Source organism: Chrysemys picta, chromosome 15 (assembly GCF_011386835.1).
Source record: "Chrysemys picta bellii isolate R12L10 chromosome 15, ASM1138683v2, whole genome shotgun sequence".
Classification (NCBI taxonomy): domain Eukaryota; kingdom Metazoa; phylum Chordata; order Testudines; family Emydidae; genus Chrysemys; species Chrysemys picta.
In genome coordinates, this window is record NC_088805.1 from 23,027,226 (window position 1) to 23,050,492 (window position 23,267).

The 23,267-nt window shown below is 42.4% G+C and overlaps 1 protein-coding gene across 5 annotated transcripts in view; it reads left to right on the forward strand.

The window, feature by feature from the left end:
- Positions 1–395: 395 nt before the first annotated feature.
- Positions 396–23,267, forward strand: part of TMEM132D (transmembrane protein 132D) — a 417,065-nt gene continuing 394,193 nt past the window's right edge. The window contains exons 1-4 of one of the 5 annotated variants that reach the window (XM_065568628.1): positions 396–1,353; positions 1,562–1,641; positions 2,454–2,532; positions 5,286–5,410. In XM_065568628.1, the coding sequence (XP_065424700.1) occupies positions 5,404–5,410 (7 nt within the window). In that variant the 5' untranslated portion in view covers positions 396–1,353; positions 1,562–1,641; positions 2,454–2,532; positions 5,286–5,403. Of the gene's footprint in view, positions 1,354–1,561; positions 1,642–2,270; positions 2,533–5,285; positions 5,411–23,267 lie in introns of those variants that run through there. The other 4 variants (XM_065568629.1, XM_065568630.1, XM_065568627.1 and 1 more) reach the window with 4 other exon arrangements.

Consider the following 23,267-nt stretch of genomic DNA (forward strand, 5'->3'; position numbering starts at 1 on the left):
GATTTTGTGAGGGCTGGGGCCAAACTCTGGCAGGCTTCAACTTTTCCGTTTTCTCTCTACACTAAAGTGCAATAATGACAAGATCGCCAGAGGGGGGGGGGGAAGCAATGTACCTATTTATCATCTCAGTCACTGCAGGAAATAAAAATCTCCCTTGGTTCGCCCCGGTGCTTGCTAACCAGCCAGCCAGCGCCCCCCCAGCCCCTGCGATGCCCTAGACGGGTCCTGGCGGAGGGAGTGCTGGTGGTGCTCCGCCCACCTGTGCTGTGATTGTCCGGGTACCCAGGGGGATGGGCTCAGTAGCTCCACCCAGCCCCTGCCTTCTGCACGTGGATTGGTGAGTCTGGCTGTCTAGTTAGAGGCTGGGCTCTTTGAGTTTTTATTTATTTATTTGTGTATGGTGCCGCCTCCTCCTCTTAGATTCCTTCGCGAAACCCGCTGGCTTAAAAAAAAAAAAACAAACTACAATGGACTTGGCGGGTCGGGACCAGAGGAGGAGGAGCTGGGAGCCGGGGACCAGCATCCTGAGTGTAGATCAACTTCTGCGGCATCCGTTAAGTCTCCAGCTCCCCCTCGGCCGCCGCTGCTCCTTCCAGCCTCCCCGAAAGCATTAGAGACTCGATAGCAGCGAGGAGAGGAGAGTTAAACAAGTGAATGAGAAAAGAGAGAGAACTAAACCCCTGCCTGCCTCCCTCGGTGCCCGCCTGGCTTCTGGGCAGATCAGCATCCCCACCTCCAGGGAAACTTTAGCGCCGCGCCGCGAAGGAACGTGCTTTCCCAATGGGGAGGTGGGGGCCGGGTTTATGCAATAAAGCCGCTCTCCTGAGCATGGTGGGGGAGGCTCCTGCTAAGAGTGGAAGGGGAAGTGTGTGTGGGTCCCCCCCCCCCAATAGCGCCCTGTGCTAGCGTGTGAGGTCGTTTGCCTGGAGATTCCCGTGCTGCTGTTTTTATTTGGATGTGTGCGGAGGGAGAGGAGCGGGGGAGCTGTTTACTTTTTAGACGATCGGGGCTCAGGACTGAAGATCTAGCTCCATCGGGAGAGTTTTGTCTTAATGTATCGCAGCCGGCTGTTGGTGGGTGGATTTGGTTTACTAGCCCCGGCCGTTCTGGGGGAAGGGAGGGTTAAAAAACGAAACTGAAGAAACAGTTCATCTCCGCGAAGGGAATGCCTTCTGCGCTCTCCAGGTGACCTTTTCTGAACATGCCACCTCTCCAGCTGATTGGGTTTTATTTTGATTCCAAAGTGTGTGAAATAGAACCCTAAGTTCCCTGCAGACCCAAGCATGAGGATGTGCAATATGTGGCAGCTCCTGTCACCCTTCCTCCTCAGCCTGGCAGCAGTTTTTTCCAAAGGTAAGGAGCAATTTCTTTCTTCTTTTCTTTACGTCCAGCAGCCTCTCGGGGTGCCTTGGCTATTGTCCTCTTCTGTAGGATTTATGGCTGACACATCTTGGGGGGGGGGGGAGAGGATCTTTGTGTTAGGCAAACACAAGAAAACATTCTGAAAAGAAATCGAGTGTTAATTGTCAAAGCCAACCTAAAAAAATTCCCATCCTTTCAGATCTACATTGGTGACCTGTCTGCTATATCTGTGTTCATGTATACAATGCTGGTGGACAACCTCTGATGTGGACTACAAAGGTTTTTAGTTATCTGGGTTTTTTAAATTCTTCAGGAGTACCCGAGTTTGAGTTTAAGTTCCCTAGCTTGATGGCCCATGTAATAATTCAGATACAAGCCCCTGTATCAGTCTGATAATCTTTTACTAGAACACATGATATTAACTAACATGCCACCCTTTCAATAGAAATATAGGTTGGTTGCAATTCCCAGGAGATGTTAATTATTCTGAGTTCTCCTATTAGTGATTTTAGAATTTCATTATGTTGACTTGAGTTGGAATTTTTTGATATCCTTCCTGAGCCAGTGACCTCCCTCTGTGTTGCCCTGGAATAAAGTTACAAAAAGGTTTACAAGGCCAAATCACATACCGCCCCACCCACTCACAACTTTCTTGCAATCAAAATTTCTCCTTTTACTCTTAAGCTTCTGATGCTTGGTCTCAGTCCATAGATCAATTTATTTTTTCAATGCATGAAGAAAATCTTTTAATTCATTCTTGAGTTATCAAAATGGGGGGGGGGGGGAGGATAAATACGTTTTCTGCTAGGAAGATATTAAGGACTTGTTTGTGCCTGAATAGCTAAAAACTGGCTCGAATGTTACTGCTTTAGAATTTACAGGCCACCAGTCCTCAGTGAGGAATAGTGGTCATATGATTTTATACCTGTAATTTCTTTGTAAAAATATTTTAAATGAGTTTTGTCTATGTGCAGTGAAGTATTTTTTTAAAAAGGTTTTTGTTACATAATTGCCAGTGTCACTTCAAAGTTGCAGCACGATTATAGTGCAGTTGTATAGTGCCAGACTTAATATTATTTGTGTATCTAAAGATTGGATGAATTTAAAACCTATTGGCTGGAGAAAAAATTTGTGCACAGACCACAGTTCTGTATTTCCACAGTTGCACAGGTAAGGATTTTCCTTTTCCCTCTTCTATCTTTAAAACAAATTTAAGAACTCCCAAAACAACCCAAAATACTTTAAATGCAAACCACTAAATGAGTGCAACTTTAAAGTTGCAAATGAAAACTCACTAAAGTCAGGGAATAGAAAGATTATGATTCTTGCTTAAGATTACTTCATTCACCTTTACAAATCTATAGCTTTTGATCTCTAGTTAGGCTGCCAAATGTGTATTTTACTACAAGCAATGTCGGTATTTTTAGTCAATAAACACTGCAGTGAGAATATAAACTTTTTCATTTCCTGTATTTTGGGGTGTATTTCTATTTGCAACCTTAACACTGGATTAACAGAGGTTTGCATTTGATTGAAACTCATTGCAACCTTGAAATAAAAGTGGTATTTGAGATCTACAGAATTTATTTGCTTGAAATTGATGGTTTGATGGTTGGATCAGAAATTATAATATACATCTGAGATTTTATTTTTAACTATTAAACCACCCAGCACTATTTTGAAAGATAAATCTGGGCAGAAAATTGAATTTGGTAAGGCTATTTTGTTAAATAAATCTACTAATGCAAAAACTACAACCTGAGGTTTCTGATACAAACTGTGAAGTCTCATTAAGTCTAGTACCTTTTGAATTACGTACACCTGATCCTACTAGTACTTCTAGAATCACTGGTATTGCTTATTTTGCATTTTAGAGTTGATAACATGCTGTTGTATGGTTGCTGGGTCTGTGTATTGTGTTGTGATTTAGAAAAAATATTCCAGGTACATAGCTATTTTCATATCTGGTAACAGACTCAGATCTTATTATGGTGTCTTAGAACAATCAGAAAGACCAGAGGTTTCTAGAGACTTACAATATGAATTAGAAGACACTGTGCAAAAGGTTGATCTCCCTAACAGAAGGAAAACTGAAAAAATAATCAGTCTTGATTATTGCTACAGGGCATAATTCTTTGTTTGATGCTTTGTTGTTGCTAATAGAAATGCTTCTTTCATTTATGACATTATGGCAAAGTTTTAGTAAGTGTGAGAGAGATTTTTTTTAACATGCAAAAGCAATCAGTTGCCTATTGTGTATATAGGTCTGTTGCTGATTACTTTGAAGCATGGCAACAAGGCTTCCTTACTACACGTTTCCAAGACTTGAAAAGCATCATTTATGGGTTTTGCTTTGCTTTTATCCTGTGAAGGGGGAAATTAGTTCAAGCTCAAGAGGTGAAATGTTGTCATGTTTTCTGTAATGAGTTCAGCATTCTCAGCAGAACTACTTGCGAATGCTGATGTGATGTGTGTACCTAAATATGTACGGTGTGTGGCTATACAATTCCAGTTATGGTCCCAAATCCTGCTCCCAGTCAGTTAGTTTTGCCGTTGATATCAATGGGAACAGAATCCGTCTCCAACTATAGAAAACTTCTTCAGAGATTTTCAGTAGTGAAGTTCTGAATCTGTTGTAACCAAAAATAAACAGGCTGAACCACAGGGACATTTGTCCATGGTTTTTAATGCTAAACAGATGCTTGGTTAAAGGACAAAACTCTCATTGGCTTCAATGGGGTTAGGATGGGGCCTTTGATAACTCCTCTTTAGGGCCCAGTCCTGCAATGAACTGAACATTACCTGAGCGGTGCTGAGCACTCTTAAGATTTTTCCAATGGGAGTTGAGCACGGGTGTTGGAACAGTTTTCATAGTGGGGGTGTTGAGAGCCATTGAACCAAACTGTAAACCCTGAATATAATGGAAACCACTTCAATCCAGGGGGTGCGGTAGCACCCCCCCGCACTGCTAGTTCCAGCAGCTATGGAGCTGAGAGGCGTTACGCATGCACATTTGGCCAATAAAACCCTCTGTCAAATGTTGGAGATCCTTCATTTTAAACCAGTGGTCCTCAACCTTTCCAGACTGCTGTACCGCTTTCAGGAGTCTGATTTGTCTTGCATATGCCAGTTTCACTCACTTAAAAACTACTTGCCTACAAAATCAGACATAAAAATATGCCACAGCACACTATTACTAAACAATTGCTTACTTTCTCATTTTGTCTGTATGACATTTTAGTTTGTACTGACTTTGCTAGTGGTTTTTATGTAGCCTGTTGTAAAAACCAGGCAAATATCTAGATGAGTTGATGTACCCCTGGAAGATCTCTGCGTACCCCTGGTTGAGAACCACTGCTTTAAACAACAGCCCCAAATTGAGATGAGCAAAAGGATGCCAGCAAGAGAATGTCAAAGTGGTCTTTTGCCCTCCTGCATTGTCCTAAGCATCCCTTGTCCTTCTCCTCCATCATCTGAGGGGCAGCCATATTCCTGTGAGATCATTTTCCAAGGCAATTTCTTCTTTGGCCATAAAGCTTCTGTTTTGATTTTCTGTTTCCCCCAGGTGCTGAAGACCATTTGTTATAAAATGTAGGGGCATGGCAGACTAGTTAGATAGGATTACTTTCCTAAGGGTGTTCCCCACAGGTTTGAGAGATGGAATTCCACTTGCCCTGATACCAATCTCCTAATTTAGGAAAGGAAAAAGAATCTCCCAAGGAGCAAAAACAATACTATTTGATTGGACTGTTTTAGATATAAACATCTGATAGAAGCAGATGGCTATTTGGATACAACAAATGTTCTCCTGTTTTGTTTTATATTATTAATGCTGTATTTTATTGTTCTTTGAACCCTCCCAATAGTGTCAGTTGCATCACATAATCCCCCCCCTCCTTTTTTTTTTTTTTTTGTACATATAGGGCAAAACTTTAGCCTTGGTTACATCTGCTCAACTCCGTTGACTTCCATGGGATTACACAGATATCAGAATATGGTCAACAGCTCATAAGAAATACCCAGTTACTGCAATTAGTCTGCATGAGAGGTGGGTCATAGTTGTACAGGAAGTTAACTACCTTGGTACTCACTCCTGCATCTTGTTTTCAGTGGGAATAATGAGTGCACAAAGAATACAGGCTTGAGCTCTTTTGCTTATGTTTCTTTTACATTCCCATTTTCCACTAAGTTGTGAGCCATTTCTGAAAGAGCTCCATGGGCATATTTCCGAGTGATGTCAATGGGAGTTCTGAGAATGGGGAGTTTATTGTGAATAAGAATATTGAAAATGGAAATATAAAGTGCATGCACACGTTTCAATACAACTTCTTTTGGAGCATTACTCTGAAACATTACAGGATTTATTTTATTGGTAAAGGTAAATTGGCAAATTCTGTATTTGCTGGTTGTGGTTGTAATGAAAGAATCCTGAGTTTGATTTAAAAATAATGTTTCTCTTTTTCTTTTAACTCTTTCTGGTATCTTCAGACAAGAGAGCAGGGTTGAATTTCACAATTAGTAGGTCTAGTCAACATTTCACAGTCTGTGTTTTGTTTTGTTTTGGTAACACAAGCTTGTTGTTTTTGATAAGGAAACAAATATTCTTTCTGTTAATGTCACAATAGTAATAACAACACTTTTGGGAGCCGGTTGTCAAAAATGTATCTGTTGATGTAGCTGCATAACTTTAAATTGGTATTTATGGCTAATTTACCATATGTTGAAAACTGTCTTCCCTCCCCATCGTGTGTGTGTGTGTGTGTGTGTGTGTGTGTGTGAGAGAGAGAGAGAGAGAGAGAGAGCGAGAGCTGGTGGAATGACTCAGCAGAAACAAACCACAGATGCAATCAGCAAGGGTTTTTCCTCAAGTGCTGTTGTCTATAGCCAGAAATCAAAACAAATTTGCTTAAGCCCCCCAAAAAGTAACAGCAGCCCTACCCTGAGGTTCAAGCCAGTTTGGTGAAACAGGCATTCTCTCACTGTCCCACCTGCAGCTCATGTATAGTCCTTCGGGATATTATGCCAGGGTGGGGAGTAACATTAACCCCTTGGTCATTGTTTGCACCTTGACATGATGTGCATCTGGGAGAAGCTCTTTGCTGCTTTTTTTTTTCATCTCAGCATGAACAGAACAAAAATAATAAATTGAAATGAAACTAAATAGTTCCACAGAAAAGCCGGTGTTTTATTTGCCAGCCACAATACTCACTTAATGCAATTTTTCCCCTGTAATGTTCTCATTTTTACCTCTGCTTTTTCTTTTATTAGTTCCATGGGACCAGCAGGCTCTATGACACCAACCAGTGTTTTAGATATTAACAAAAGCAGCTTTATTCAATAAAGATCATTTTTATTTAATAAAAGAGAGAATCAAAAGATAATCAGATTTTTTTCATGCTGCAGTCACATTAAGTCAACCTCCTGAGGTTGTCGTAGATGCCAAGTCTGGTGGCCGTCTATCACTCGGTCCTAGGACGCATAAACACAACTGCAGACAGATTGATTGCAGAGAGACTGAAGAGGCAGCTAAGATTCATCGCAGGTTTAGTTTATGAAGTGTTACATTTAATTACTTGATTTTTCATCATTCTGCGTAATGTCTCTTGCTACATTATTAATAGTAATTCAAAATTAAGTGGATTTTAAGCAGTTTCGTGACACTTAACTAGCACTGATTATCATGAGCAGGGTTAAACATTACATATTTGAGGAAGCCAACCTATTTTTTCCTCTATGAAAAAGCAGATAAACAGCGGAAGGGGGGTTCACCTATTTTTATATTCTTGCTTTCGCCTTTTATTGAGTGAATTTAATTCTCATGAAAGGAGCTAGTCTGACAGCCCCAGGAAGTTGATGGATTGGTAGTCAATCTCTCTTCATCTTTCCCACCAGCTCTAAGATTTAAGAGGGCAGGTCAATCTTCATGTCTACAATGGGCCTGATACAAAGCCCGTTGAAGCTAATGCCAAGACTCCTTCATTGGGTTTTACCTCAGACCCTCATGTCTTGGCCTCCTGGCTAAGACTTCCGAAAAAAGGTGTCAGCCAGTGCCAATTTTCATAGTGTTTCCAGTGGTGCAGACACCTGGGAATTGAGCCAACACCAGTTAAGTGTCATTTCATATACAGGCCACATAAGATTAGTTTGATGGAGATCACTCTTCACCTAGACTTTATTTGTTGTGCCCCATTAAAGGGGAAAGGTTTGTGACAATACGGTATCATACTGAGTGACACTCCTTCACTGATCCATTGAGCCGTCCCAGATTGGTGTATTCATAGAATAATAGAATATCAGGTTTGGAAGGGACCTCGCGAGGTCATCTAGTCCAACCCCCTGCTCAAAGCAGGACCAACATCAACTAAATCATCCCAGCCAGGGCTTTGTCAAGTCTGACCTTAAAAACCTCTAAGGAAGGAGATTCCTACCCTCCCTAGGTAACCCATTCCAGTGCTTCACCACCCTCCTAGTGAAAAAGGTTTTCTTAATATCCAACCTAAACCTCCCCCACTGCAACTTGAGACCATTACTCCTTGTTCTGCATTACAGTCTTTCAAAGCATGCAACGGAAACCATATTTAAAACTGATCCATGTAGACTCTCAGATGTGAATGGACAGTGGAAAGCTGCAGGGTGCTACTGGCTCTGCAAGAAGAGCAGTATATCAAACCAGCTTTGTGTAAAGATGGGTGCTCAGTATAGTGGAAATGATAGTTGGGGGCCAAGGAGAGCCCTGGAAAGGAAACCAGCACTCTCTGTACCAATCCCAGTGCGTGCTAGAAAGCAATGCAAGGAAAAGTGTCCTATCTAGCTGTAGGATGACCAGATAGCAAGTGTGAAAAATCGGGACAGGAGGTGTGTGATAATAGTTACCTATAGAAGAAAAAGCCCCCAAAATCGGGACTGTCATTATAAAAAGGGGCCATCTGGTCACCCTATCTAGCTGCCTCAGGCGGCTGTAATGTGTGCCTTTTGAGCTGCGTGTTGTCAAGGTAGGGAGAAATTGGGCAGGCAGTGTGCAGGCCACTGGCAGAGAAACAAAGCAGATGTCCAGATAATCACACAGATGAGTTCTCATGTCCATTGTATGCCAAAGAAATCCTTTGAATCAGCGAGCTCGGTCTTGCCTGCTGCTAACGGATCTCAGAGCTACTCTCTGTGGCGCTTAATATCCCTATTTTTCTTTTTATTTAGATTTATAAAGCACCTTCCCACTGCGGTAGGTACGGTAGTCATTTATAAAAGGAAAATACACAAGAAGAAAAATCCCAAGGTACAATTAAACCGAAATAAACTGCACAGCCAGTAGTTTCAATAATAATCACCCAAGAATAAACAACAACAATAAAACAATGCCATTCAGTAGCAGTAATGCCATTCAGCTCTCAGTCAGCCCAATTATCAGAGGCCCTGGGTTGATGGGGGACGCTGGTCTCCATACACAGCTGGGTTTGGTGAGTAATTCCATTTGTCTTCACTGTAGACTAATGACCGTGATTTGGGTGTATTGTAGAGCCCAGCAACCCACAAATGAAATCTCTGTATTTATCCTTTTAAGTTCTGCATCTCTGGTCTAACTGTAATAAGAATCTTGCTTGGTTTCCTTTAATTAGGTTGTACATAATGGTTAGTTATTTTTTTGGTGTTTACAGCAGGGACAAATATGGCTATAAAATCATGGGGAAAAAGTACAAAAGTTGTGAGCAGGGTTGTAATAAATGTGTGTGTGTGTGTGTGTGTGTGTGCGCTTGCACACCACTGCCCTCATACAGCTACCCATTCATGGAGATTCCCCTCTAGCTTATCCAGTTAAAATACAGAGGCTAGAGAGATGACCCATAAATCTTATGTTGCTGTTCTGGTCAAAAACCACAGGGCCAATGCTGAAGTCTTCACTCAGGCAAAACTTCCATTTGACTTGCAGCTGCAGGGCCAAGCTTTTAATTTGCTATTTTAGCCACAGTAGGGTTACCATATTAAAAAAAGACTACGCAGCTGGAGCCCGGGAGGGGAAGCGCCCAGCCGGGGGCGCACGCGCAGGGTCTGGAGGCTGCCCGGCAAACCGTGAAGCCGGTAGCGCTTGGGCTTCGGACAGCCCCCATGCCTCTGGACCCTGCGCCCCCGTCCGGGCACTTCCCCTCCAGGGCTCCAGCTGCTCCGCTCCTCCCCTGACTCTTCAGCTCTGTTTAAGAGCCGAGCTGCCCGAGCGCTCTGGCTTCGGGCAGCCCCCATACCTCCGGACCCTGCGCCGCCGGAGCAGAGCAGCTGGAGCCCGGGAGGGGAAGTGCCCAGCCGGTATTTTTCCCAGACATGTTCGGCTTTTTGGCAATTCCCCCTGGACAGGGGTTTGATTACCAAAAAGCTGGACATGTCTGGGAAAAAACGGACGTATGGTAACCCTAAGCCACAGAAATGTTTTGTCACGGCAGGTCTTTGCCCCGACATCTGACTGGAAAAACATTAAAAAAAAAAAATCAAAATGGAGATTTGATTTTGTTGTAGCATACCATGATGGGCTCTGTTTTTAGGCCACTTGTGAGCAAATGCGCAGCTGTTACATCCTCCAGCTTCAGAAGTACAGGCCCTTGACACCTGAACCGAAGAAGAATTTCCTTACATGGTTAGCAATAAAGGGCCTGTGACACAGAACTGAGCAATTCTAAGTCTGTCCAGTAGAGAGCAGCGGTGTACATTCTCAACAGCCACTTTATTACAATGCTTCATGACACTATAAGAAAAAGGGAGTGATAGGTGTGGGGGTGGGGAAAAGACTGCTACAGTTTTATCTCAAGTGTGTGAAACTGTCTAGGACCTTTTTAGTTTTATGTGGTTTTAAACCCCACGCTTTAGCAGCACCTTACTGATTACCGTATAGCAAAACGTCCTGCCTTATGAAGCCTCCATAGAGCATCTGGCTCATATGATGACATTAGAATAATTCATCCTAGTGTAAGTAGAGCAGAATAGTGTCACATGGACATACACAAAAGGAGTGTTTCAGAAGGTACTAACACTGTGTCAGTGGGTCCACATTATAGACAAATGCATGTGACTCTGGATTGTGACTAACTAGACTCAGAATCACAGAAGATTAGGGTTGGAAGAGAGAGCTCAGGAGGTCATCTAGTCCAACCCCCTGCTCAAAGCAGGACCAACCCCAACTAAATGGACTTCATCATTAGGCACTTGTAGGCTCTGCCTACAGTTCTGATCCTTGTCTGTTTACCGTCTGACTGTGGGTAGGAATTAGAGAGAAGCACGACTTTGTGGCTAAAAGCTGAGCACAAGGACTCAGGGTGTGTGTGCCTGGAGTTTAGTCCTAGGTCTGCTATCGAAAATCCAGGTCCCAGCTTTCTCGCCGCAGGCACCCAAAATTAGTGGATGCTTTTGAAAAGTTGGTCTTAGCTTCTCGAAACAGCAGTTTCTACATCAGTGAAAGGGTGAATTATACTGCTCCAGCTCCCAGAGGCACATTGAGGGTTAATATGTGTAAAGAGGTGTCCCGCACATTTGAAGATGTTCCCCTGCGGCACAAAAGCAGATCACATCTCATTTACCATTGCCTCACTGCCTCCGTCATTTACCAGTTAGGGTTCTGTTAGTCGGGGTAGTTTGCCGACATCTTGGGGCAAGCACTTGTAAGGGCTCGTGACTCTAGCTGTGTCCTGCTCTCTCCTTTGTGCTTCACTGTGTCCCCTGGAGCAGTTGTCTGATACGAGATGATTTCTTGCATACTGAACACGGGCACAGCAGGAGGCTGTTACGTACTTCTGACTCTTTGACACCATCTGCCCACTAAAGTAATCTAATGGGTTTCCACTGAGCCAGGCTGCACTACCGCCCAAGGAGTCTGCTCCAGATTAAAAACAACTCTATACACCAACATTTGCTTCTCAGTTTTATAGGCGGCATACTGTATTGTCTGATATTTTAGAGGGGGAAACAGCTCTCCTTAGTATATATTAAACGAAGCAAATATGAATCGTTTGGAATGGCTCATTAGTAATAATATTTTGCAGATGTATACTGCTTTTATCAAAGTATTACAAAGACATTTACAAAAATGAATTAATGGCTGCACTTCTGTGAGGCAATTGGTCTTAAACAATAATGTCCCCATCAGTAAAACTGAGGCAGGTAATTATTACCTCAGTTTTACAGATGGGCACACTACAGTACAGAGAGGGGAACTGAAACACAGTGAGTTAAGAGTGTGAGGAAGGGTGGTCTATTGAAGAGTGCCCTGGATTAGGAGTTAGGACACCTCGGTTATAGTCCCGGCTCTGCTATTGACTTGCTCTATGACCTTTGGAAATCACTTTAGCTGTCTGTGCCTCAGTTTCCTCATCTGTAAAATAGGGAGAATGATATTTTATCATGCGTCTTACAAAGGTGATTATGTGCCATGTAAGTGGGAAGTATGGTTTATATTATTACCCAAGAATAGACAGCAAGCTTAAAGAGACAGTGTGGTTCATTGATAGGACATGGGGCTGGAGCGCAGGAGACTGAGGTTCTATTCCTGACAGTGCTGCTGAGTGACTCTGGTTAAGTCATTTTGCCTCTTTTGTGTCCATTCCCGTCTCACCCTTTGTCTGCCTTGTCTACTTAGTCCCTGCTCGGAACAGCTTTCAGTCTATCTCTTCCTTTGTATTTATACAGTACCTTGTCCAGTGGAGCCCTGATCTCCATTGAGGTCTCTAGGCACTACTGCCCTACAAATAATTAATAATAACAGCAGTGCTAGGAATCGGAACACAGTATCCCAACATGTGGATCCGTGCACTGAACACCTGACTACGTTAACTACAGAGAGGCCTGTGGGCACTGCACTAACGGGGAAAAAAGGGTCAACATAAACATATAATGAAATGCAACAGAGTGATTAAAAGATTCCAGGAGCTTAGCTCACAGCCCATCCAGCAGTGTACTGTCAATAAACCATCTAAACAGTAACCCAAACAGTAATAGTGAGTTGCTTAAAAATAGATCTGTTATAAAGAAGTCTTTATTTTTCGCCCTGTGATAATCCATGCTACTGAACTATTAAAGAAACCCACTTAATTTTGAATGTTTCTATTAATAATGGAACAGACCTTTTACGTGAGAGATTGTCTTTATGCGGACAGCACAGTTTTATGAACTCCTTTGCTCCCTTTTTATCCCTTCAAGTGTCTGTTTTATTTTTTATTTTTTTTATTTAATCTCATACACGTCAATAAGTCAAGAGAGACAAGTGGTTCGGTAGTGGCATTAAGGTGGTCTTGCTAAAAGAAAATGAAACGCCAAATCCTGCCATTTCGAGCTGGACTCAAAATTAGTAGACACTTATGAACATTTAAGCCCAAATGACTTGCCCAGAGTAACACAGCAGTTTTTGTACCCTCTCCAGAGGACTATACTGCTTCCTATGCAGCCAGGATATGCAATGCTGGACCCTGTTTCATTGAAGGTATTTATGCAAGAAGTCACTGCAGGGTATTTTACTCGGTCATCATCTGCCTCTTTACTGGTGAATCACTGTTGCTGTATGCTCAAAGCACAATCTTCCATGCTATTGCAGTGAATATTGCATGCTGTTTCATGTGAATAGACCAGTAGGATAGGGAGACCTTTCCATGGGCTTCTGAGACTCTTCAGCAGATGGAACGCTTTGCAATACATTCTCTCCCAAATGTGCACACCCAGTACTCTTTAGCTTTAGACCCCCTTTTGTTCAGAGGCCCATTTGGTATCTTCACCTTCTAGAAAGCACACGTGACAGTTTTGTTTGTGGAATAGTTGGAAACATTCCTTCTCTGCAAGAGGAGCAGCAGCCTGTCCGTTCATTAGTTTGGCAGCAACAGTCAATATCAGAGTGGTCCCTTTTGGCGTCTTGAAATCCTGTGCAACTTTTCCTATTTCCAGCTTTTGTTACATACTTGGACGAGCTTGCTTGAAGGTTTGTGAACCATTTCAGCAAAACTGCACCCAGGTTCAAGTGCCCCTGGCTTACGGTTAGAATCCTGTGAAATTTGTGGGCATCACCAGCTTTGAATTAAATCTATTCTCTTTATTGAGGTCCAGAACTCAAAGTGAAACTTGAGGACTACACAAGCTCAGGTTAGAGCAAACCCAAAGCAAATATTTCTATAACCCCCTGAGAAATTAAATAGCTGTATTTTCATACGCTCTAGCCTGATGTTTTGACTAGTGAATCTGAGCCTGTCCTTTTTTATATTTATGCTTCATTTGTGTAATGGGTGAGATGCTAAATAAGGTTTATGCCTAGAGTCTGTGCTGAGATTACTCCTGCTGTTTCTGAAAAGCCAGACTCAATTTCTACTGTTACAGTAGTTTTAAAAAAATAATATGGGAGTCAACTGCCTCTTTGCTTGCCTTTTATTTATGCCTTTTATTTGAGTGGCATTAAATCAGAGTTATGGTGCAGTAATGACTGTGGAAACATCTGTTTGTTTGATTTTCTCCCTCCTGGCATATAGTCACACTTTCCCTTCTAACAATCCCAACCAGAATAATGCATCTGCTTTGAGATATCTATATCTATATATCAGGGCCCAGGAAAGAGAGAAACCAGTACAAGTGCAGAATGCCCTATAGAGAGGACATTTGTGATGATGATATTATTTTATTATTACTTCTAATTTATACAGTGAAATTGTAGTCACCTTTCCCATAGATCAAAACGTACAGATAATACTAAAGAGTTGCCCACAAAGGCATTCACCTCAACCTACTCCCTTCTCAGTTGCTTTAGAAAAGAAGAGGCAAGATGAGGTTGACAGTTTATCAGAATGTGAACAGATCTTGGCCTGGCGGACCAAGCTGGGGAGTGACTCCCAAAACCGCAGACCTCTCCCAGAGAACAATCTGACAGCAGCTCCCTTTCAATCGAGCGGGCTCCACCTCAAGCACTTCTACTGAACTCAACTGTGTCAGTAGCTCACAGGGAGGAGAGAGAGGGGAACCGGGTTCAAATCATCACCTTGACTTCTGCCTGGAAGCTTATTGGGAGCCAGTGCAGATCATGGAGCAAAGAAAACTCCCAACAAAAATTCTACAGCGATGTTCCAGAATGTGACCGGGTACAATAACGTTCATACAGCGTTTGCGGCCAATACTGTAGAATGCTATATTGTATCATTTCCTTTAATGAATAAGTTGCTGAGTTTGTAATTACAAAGGACCTAGATACACTTTTTAACATGAACACACTAGTTGAAAATTAGCTGCTTTGTATATTTTTAATTACAATTAGTGTTTCTGAGCCAGTGAGCCATCTTGCTTAATGAAACTAAACAGGACCAAATTTATGATTGTATTGGGATCCTGGATAAACTTTCCATCTTGCTGTAGTCCTGCTTTAACAAACATCTCAAGATGTAATATTTAAACAGAATGTTTAACTTTTAAATATCAGATTTCTATTAAAGTGAATGCTTTGGGCTTGCTTGTTACAAATAAAGGCACGTAAAAATAAAAAAGGGCAAGATGCTCAGAAAACTAGTAATAGTCTCAAAATTGCAAAGTCCATTTGCCAGTGTGCTCATTGAAAGATGTGCTTCTGGTCTTGTTAAACATTTTGACTGCTGGGCTGATCTGATTGGGTGAGGTTTTCTTTTAAAGTGTGTAGTAGGAATAAAAGTTCGATGAAGTTAAGGATGTCTCTAGAAAAAACTTCTATAACCTATTGTAGTCACACCTCAAAAAACAGGGAAAAAGTAATCCAGCAGAATGTAATGTACATGATTATATGGAAGGAGAAAAATAGAGTGAGGATGTGAAGGTTCTATCTAAAAACACGTGTTGTTGCAGTTTAGGAACATTGTGTAGAACTTCTTATCCACCTACCCACCCAAAAGAATATGGGTAGAAGGATTTTGGCTCTTTTAATTTGTCTTGTGAATGGACATATTCATTCCACAAAGCAGAGCAGCATACTAAAAATTTGGCTCCTGTGTCGTATCTCACCCATTCATAGAGAGTTGAATTGTTTTATACTTTGAGAGACAGAACATTGCCTGGGTGAAGCTCATTAATTTCATGGTGTTTTTGCGGTGTTCTCTATCTCTGAGGGCTGTGTTCAAGTTACCTGCTAAAGACCATTGTGTACATGTAATGGGGTGTTCTGTCACCTTTGGTGGTTTGGAATTTGAAAATCTGAGATGCATCTTGCTCTTTCAAAAGAACACATATTCTGTTGGGTTGTGAGCAAATGACATCATTTATCTGAGACCTACATACCAAGAAGACACCAAGGGTACGTCTACACTACCCGCTGGATCGGCAGGTAGTGATCGATGTATCGGGGATCGATTTATCGCGTGTAGTGTAGATGCGATAAATCGATCCCCGATCGCTCTCCCGTCGACTGCTGAACTCCAGCTCAGCGAGAGGCGGAAGCAAAGTCGACGGGGGAGCCGCAGTGTGCCGCGAGGATGCGAAGTAAGTAATTTTAATTTGACCTAAGATACATCGACTTCAGCTACACTATTCTTGTAGCTGAAGTTGCGTATCTTAGATCGATTTCCCCTCCCCCCCACCCCAGTGTAGACCAGGCCCAAGACACACATCATCTAATCAGAGGTATAAATACTTCTGCACAAGTTTTAAGTATCCTCCATGAGTTCATAGGGCTAGATGGGGCATACTCATTGAGGTGAACACTTACACAAGTAGCCCTACAATGGGATTACTCCATGTAAGTAAGTGCTCACCAACATAACTAAGGGTTGCACAATTGTAACCTTTAAAAAATAAGCCCATCTATAGCAGAAAGGTTTCCTATAGAACTGGTTGGGAATTTTCCAATGGAAAATGCAGTTTCCACAAAATCAAAATTTTCCACAAGGAAATTTCAGTTTTGCTAAAAAAATTTCACCAGGAAAATCAGAATGAAATATTTTATTTTGAGTCAGTTTTGATTCAAGTTGGAATATTTCATTTTATTGAACCGATTTGAAACTAAACATTTTAACAAAACATTTTATTGCATTTCGCTATCCGCGCATTGCCTCATGGAAGTTGTAGTTTGGGATCCCATTCTCTCCCATGGGTGTGGCTTCCTAGAGGATTCAACAGACTCCCTTCTGACCAAGCTGTATGCTGACTATATGGGAGATTTAGTCTGTCTGGGGAACCTGGCCCATAGGGGAAAATGTGGGCATCAGGCTCCCGAACTAGAACTCCCTGAGGCAATGCACCACAATGGGAAATGTGGTTTAATGCTGAACTGATTGAAATGAAACTTGTCAGTTTGACAAACCAAAACGTTGTGACACTTCTGGATCAAGTTTTTAGAATATTTCATTCTGTGAAAAATTTCAACTTTTAGTCATGATTTTGGACAGAAAAAAAAAATTGAAATACCAGATTTTTTGTGAGATGGGGATTCTGCATTTTGCTCAGCTCTTGTTTCCTGCTTTCATCGTAAACAGCCGAGACTGAGATTCACTGGCCCTTATAACAGGATGCTTGCCAGTTTCTCCAAAGTGATAGGAAAATAGAGGATTAATTTACATTTCTGCGTTGGTTTTTACTGTGCCTTGCCAATGCCCACACAAGCTGGAAAACAAGTAACAGAACTGATGCTCAGTGTCACTGGGTCTTTCTTTGTATGAAGTATGCATGCCTATTGCCACGTATGACAGGATCTTCAAATGTTAAGTTGAAGAATGTGGAATTAAGTGTTTGAAAATAGCTCCTCTTGTATTCCTCTTGTATTTGCGATTGATAATTTCTCCCTTGCACTCCTTCCCTGTCCCACTCCCGGTCCCCTTGCTCATGGCCAAAGGCACTTCTTGGCACTCCTCCTCTTGCTTCATGATAGCTAAAGCATTTTACAGATGTCTTTAATGCCCTTCCTTGACCAGCTGGCAAACAGGGATATTAAAAAGATATTTGCTTCCTCCTCAATGGAAGCAGATTGTGCAGTGCACGCAATGGATCTTGCCTCCTGTTCTGGATTAGTGGCCTCTGAATGTTGCAGTGATGCAATAGTGGTGCATTACAATGCACTACAGTGAGACTTTGACATAGTAAGAGGGATGAAAAATGTATTGAGGGGGTATTTCAGATGCAGTGCTTCCATTCATGGAAACTGTTGATCTTGCAGTGATGAAACAGTTCCTGAACCATAAGTTTTTATTATTGTTATTTTTTATTATTTTATTAATGATTTGTGATGAGGTAGCACCTAGGAGCCCCAATCATGGACCAGGGCCCCACTTTGTTAGGCACTGTAAAAACACAGAACAAAAAGACAATCCTGGCCTCAAGGGGTTTATAATCTAAGTACAAGGCAAGAGACAGCTGCTGGAGACAGACAGATAAGGGAGCACATGGAAGCAATGATACAATATTGATGCTTTTTAATCTGATACATTGAAATGATAAATATAAAACCAAATCCTGAAGTCTTTACTCAGTTACTGCTTACTTATAGCCTCTCCCCAGTTATAACAGTTCAACTCTATATAAGGTCAATGAGTTACTCTAGTGTAACCTGAGGAGAAAGTATGTCCTTTATTCTTTACTTAAGTAAAAGAACCACCGGTGCCAGTGAGTGTTTTGCTTGAATTAGGACTGAGTTATGGTTAGTCATTGTAATATACACCTCTACCCCGATATAACGCTGTCCTCAGGAGCCAAAAAATCTTACCGTGTTATAAGTGAAACCGCGTTCTATCGAACTTGCTTTGATCCGCCGGGGTGCGCAGCCCCGCCCCCCTCCAGAGTGCTGCTTTCCCGTGTTCTATCCAAATTCGTGTTATATCGGGTCGCGTTCTATCGGGGTAGAGGTGCACTATCTTCTACAGAGCCCAGCTGACATCAGGACCTCATTGTGCCAAGCACTGTAAAGAGTAAGAGACTCTCTAAACCTTTCAGGACAAGGACTATCTAAAGAGGAAAACTGGGCGGGGTTTGAATGAGCATAATAGAAGTTGTATACAATTTTAAAAAGTGTTGTAGTAGTGTAGTGCTCGCTAACTGCTTTGGAGAGTGAAGTTATCTAGTGGCTAAGAAGGGTCTCACCATTTTGAGGGGTGGTTTTTGTGCCATGGACTCTTATTCACTTAGACCTGGACTGAGAACAAAACTCATTTCACACATTAGGAAAAAATTCCTAACTGTCAGGGTAGTTAAGCACCGGAACAAATTGTCTAGGGAGGTTGTGGAATCTCCGTCATTGGAGGTTTATAAGACCAGGTTAGACAAACACCTGTCAGGAATTGTCTAGTTATTACATATCCCCTTGAATGCAGGGGACTGGACTAGATGACCTCTCTAGGTGCTTTCCAGTCCTATATGTCTCTGATTCTATAGGTCACCACACCAGTCAGAAGGAAGCAGTTTCTAATCCTCTCTGTCTGGGCCAAGTTTAAACTGTTGTCCTAGAAAGGAAAGACTCAGTATCTCATTCCCATTCCCCTGAGGCATCCAGTCTCCAAATATAAATCATTATTATAGAAATCAGATGTGTAACGATCCTTGGTAATGACATGCAAAGGAGACAAAGGGGAATAAAATAGCCTTGCAACGATCACTTAGAATATTTACAGTTGCTGTTTGCAAGTCACTAACATTACCGTGATATCATCCCCATTCCCTTTATTAAATGGTAACTTAAGCAAAAAGTACAGTTGTGAAGACTTAATGGTGACCAATGTGAATGACAAAATTAGAGCATGTCATGCAAAATGGACAAAGATATGACAAACCTATAGTGAATACAGGCACCAGGGCCTGGGACTCCTGTGAAGCACCATTGCAGCTAGTCTGAGAGGATATTGTGGTGCATTGTGTGAAATATAGTCTGCCTGGGGAATCTAGCCCATGTAGGCAAATAAGGGCATGTGGCCTGCGACAGCATTTCAGAATCAAAATGGTCAGTTTTCAGGTGAAAAAATTTGTTTTTTGGCCAAAAAGCTCTGGTTTTCAGTTTTTCACCAAAAAGTTGAGGCATGTTTTGGGGATAGGGTAAGACAAATTTTAGGATCGGATGTAGTATTTGTGTGTGTATGTATAATATACACACACACACACACACACACACACACACACACTTCCCGCCCCCTCCCCCCCACACACACACCACACACCCTGATTCTTTGGCTATTCTTTGTATGGAACTTCCACTGATGTCAATGAATATTAGTGACAATTGATGAACTTTAGTGGTGTAGAGGGCAGCTACGATACTGGGCCCATTGGGAGGAGTTATTCTAGTAGGACGCAGCTTGCCTGTATGATGGGTGTTGTAATTGGTTGGGAATGTTTATTTTCCCCTTCAATCCTGCTAAGTAATTTAATGGATAGCTCAGGTCTGAGGCAGTGCCTATGGGGATATCACCGTTGTAATGAAGGTGAGAGACACAGGAGTGCTAGGAAGAAATTTCACTTTATTTCCTGGACCCAGTCACGTGGCTGGGGTCATTATCCACTGACACCAGTGGCTACGGCTAAAACTGTTTCCGAAAGAAGCAGAACATCCCCCTTTTATAGCCCTGGCGTGGGGCCATGCCGGAGTGTTCCAGAGAACCATCTCTTGTCTCTCTGTCTCTCAAATTTGTACTAAGCAACACAGAACACTATTGTATGAGATGTCTCACATCTGCCTATTGCCCAGGCAGTTCACAGTTCTCAGGCACTTCATGCTTTTATTCCCTCCCACACCCCCAGTGAACTGGTGCTGTGGCTGAATTGATAAAGGCCTTAATATCTCATAAGATCTGGCTCAGGCTTCCTGTCCTCCTCTCCTTCTCCCCCCAACTCCCAGCCCTTATGGGTTAGTAACTAGATGCCGCCTGGGAAATGTGAACCCATTACATGTACCACTGTGTGCAGTTTGTGTGTGTCAAGATGCAAAGCATTTACAAACATTTGCTAATCAGCGTCAGGGTTCCTGTGATTTTTTTTTAAAACTAAGTCCATCTCACTTCTTTTTAAGGCATCAGGCTTTAAACCCAGCCTGTGTCAATTTATAATAGTGTTTTATTTTATTACAATGGAATGGTTAGACCTGCATGGGGCAAATGGCTTTCTAAAGTGCTTTTGAGCCACGGAGCTATCCCTTGTTTATACCTGTGTGCTCTCTTGATGGAATTCAAATAAATAATTTTGTTGTGTGAAAGAAGCAGTATTAGATTTATTTCTAAATTCTTTTAAAGATGTCAGCGGGTAGCCCCAAGGATGCGAAAGAAAGGTACTGCTTGTCAACCTCCCTGACTGCTCTGAATTAGGCTGAACCTATTGGAAATGAAAGGTGCAGAGAGCACAGATGGAATAGATTGAAGTAACCGCTTCAAGTGAATTGAAAGGGCAGGTTTACTGGCTAAATGTGATCTCTGTGGGCCGAAAGATACCTAATGCATTGAAAGTGTCAGCCATTGTGGAGTCCTCCAAAGAATTGCTTAAGGCTTTTTGCTTTGGCGTCGCTTTTCACGGTAGCCTTTTCTTGTATTGACTCTTAGAGCTGCAAAAGGAAAATAAAACATTAAACATATAACTAGGGCCCTACCACATTCATAGTCCATTTTGGTCAATTTCACAGCCATAGGATTTTAAAAATCATAAATGTCACGTGTTTAGCTATTTAAATCTGAAATTTCACAGTGTTGTAATTGTAGGGATCCTGACCCAAAAAGGAGTTGTGTGTGGGGGAATCACAAGGTTATTGTAGGGGGGGTTGCAGTATTGCTACCCCTTACTTCTATACTGCTGCTGGCGGCAGTGCTGCCTTCAGAGCTGGGCAGCTGGAAAGCACAGAAGTCAGGATGGCCTGGTGTGGTATTGCCACCCTTACTTCAGAGCTGGGCCCTCAATCAGCAGCCACCACTCTCCAGCCACCCAGCTCTGAAGGCAGCAGCGCAGAACTAAAGGTGGCATAGTATGGTATTGCCACCCTTACCTCTGCGCTGCTGCTGGTGGGGCGCTGCCTTCAGAGCTGGGCACCTGGCCAACAGCCACCGCTCTCCGATTGCCCAGCTCTGAAGGCCGTGCAGAAATAAGGGTGGCAATACTGTGATCCACCTAAAATAACCTTGTGACCCCCCCCCCCCCGCAACTCCCTTTTGGATCAGGACCCCCAATTTGAGACGCGCCGTCTCCCCTGTGAAATCTGTATAGGGTAGGGTAAAAGCACACAAAAGACCAGTTTTTACAGGGGGAGACCAGATTTCACAGTCTGTGACGCATTTTTCATGGCTGTGAAGTTGGTGGGGCCCTACATATAACATTTACGGCATATGTGAAGTCACTGCATGTTCTTATGCTGGTTGACATTTTGTTTTTTTGTATGTTAACAAACTTACATTCATGGAACCTATTTAAGGGGTCTCCATTCTTTGCTCTATGTAACACCCAGGGCTACATTTTCATAGGCGCTCAGCCCCCATTTTAGGCACCAGAATTGGGGGCCAGATTTTCAGAACAGCTTAGCACATTGGATCTGCTCATGAGGGTCACGGTGGGAGCTGCTCTGTGTGATCTTAAGCACCCCTGTATTCACATCCTACACACTACTGCAATAGTATTTGTGCAAAATATGCCTTGTGAGGTATCATTTGATATTCTTCACACCGGTCAATAATGTCACTGGGAAATATCTGTAACGATGTTATATGTGAAATTATAAAGTCTCTCTATGTAATGTTACTAGCATATGTTTAAGGCCAGACGGCCTAGCTTAGGTAAAAGTGCTAAACAGGTTTGTCCTAGGTGAAATTTATCTATTAGCAGTAAACAAAGCCATCAAGCTAAACCAGAGGGGGTTATCCTGAGAATGAACTTGAGAGACAGAATTAACATGCCTCCTGCACCCTAGAGAGATACAGGGAACTGAATCCCCAGGAGACCGTCCTAACTTTTAGGAGAAAGACAGTTCCTTTGGGAATATAAGGGATAGAGATAGACTCCATCTTTATTTTTCACTTTAAGGGGACAAAGAAAACAAGCAATTTGATCTCTGTGATGGGTCCTGGCCAGGCCGGCCAGTCCAAAGCTGGAAAGAAGGCGGTGGGTGAGAGAAACAATCTTGAACAAAAGAGTGTGTCTTGCTAGATTAATTTTAGACTTTTGGATGTGTATTTTCACTTGTATTTGCTTGTGAGCATCTCTACCTTGATCTCTTTTTTTCCTTGGTATCACTTAATCCAAGCTCTTTTGTTAATAAACTTGTTTTGCTTTCATTATATTCATTAGTGCTGTGTAAGTTCAGCAAAGCTTCTAATAAGCTGACAAGTTGAAATGTTAAAATGTGTCTGCAGAGGCAGTGAACCTAATACGTTTTTTGGGAGGGTGCCGTGAGGGGGACTGGTCCCTGAAGTAGGATGGTTTGGGGGTGAATTTGTGGCCAAAAGGGTAATAAAGTCAGTCTGCAAGGAGTAAATAAGTTGGGCAAAGAGAGGATGAGGCTTGTGGGCTGCTGGCAGGCTGTTGGGGTCAGAATTCTGACAGCTAAAAAACAAACAGGGTTAGAAGCAGATGTTGACTCAACCCCGTTTGTGGCCTAGGTGAACCGCAAAACTGGGGTGAGACTGAGTGCTGAACTTCTTTGAGACTCTGGCTCTTGTTGCGGGTCCTAAGCACTTTAACATCTGTCTCTGAGCATCTTTGTACAGCAATTGTACAGCTCCTAGCACAATGGGGCCTGCTTAGGGAGGACCTCTAGTCACTAATGTATTACAAGTAATATTAGCATTATGGCAAAAGGTACTAATGGCTCTGAGCTTTTTTTGAAAATCTGGCCCCAATTGACTTCACTGGGAGTTACATACATCCTGAAGTGGGTGTGGGGAATAGGTACAAGTTGATCCTATATACATTATGTTTACTCAGTTCTCTGAAGGTAGAGAATTGAGCTGTGGCTCCTCTCGTGATTTTCTTATTCCGTGTTTGTCCCTTTG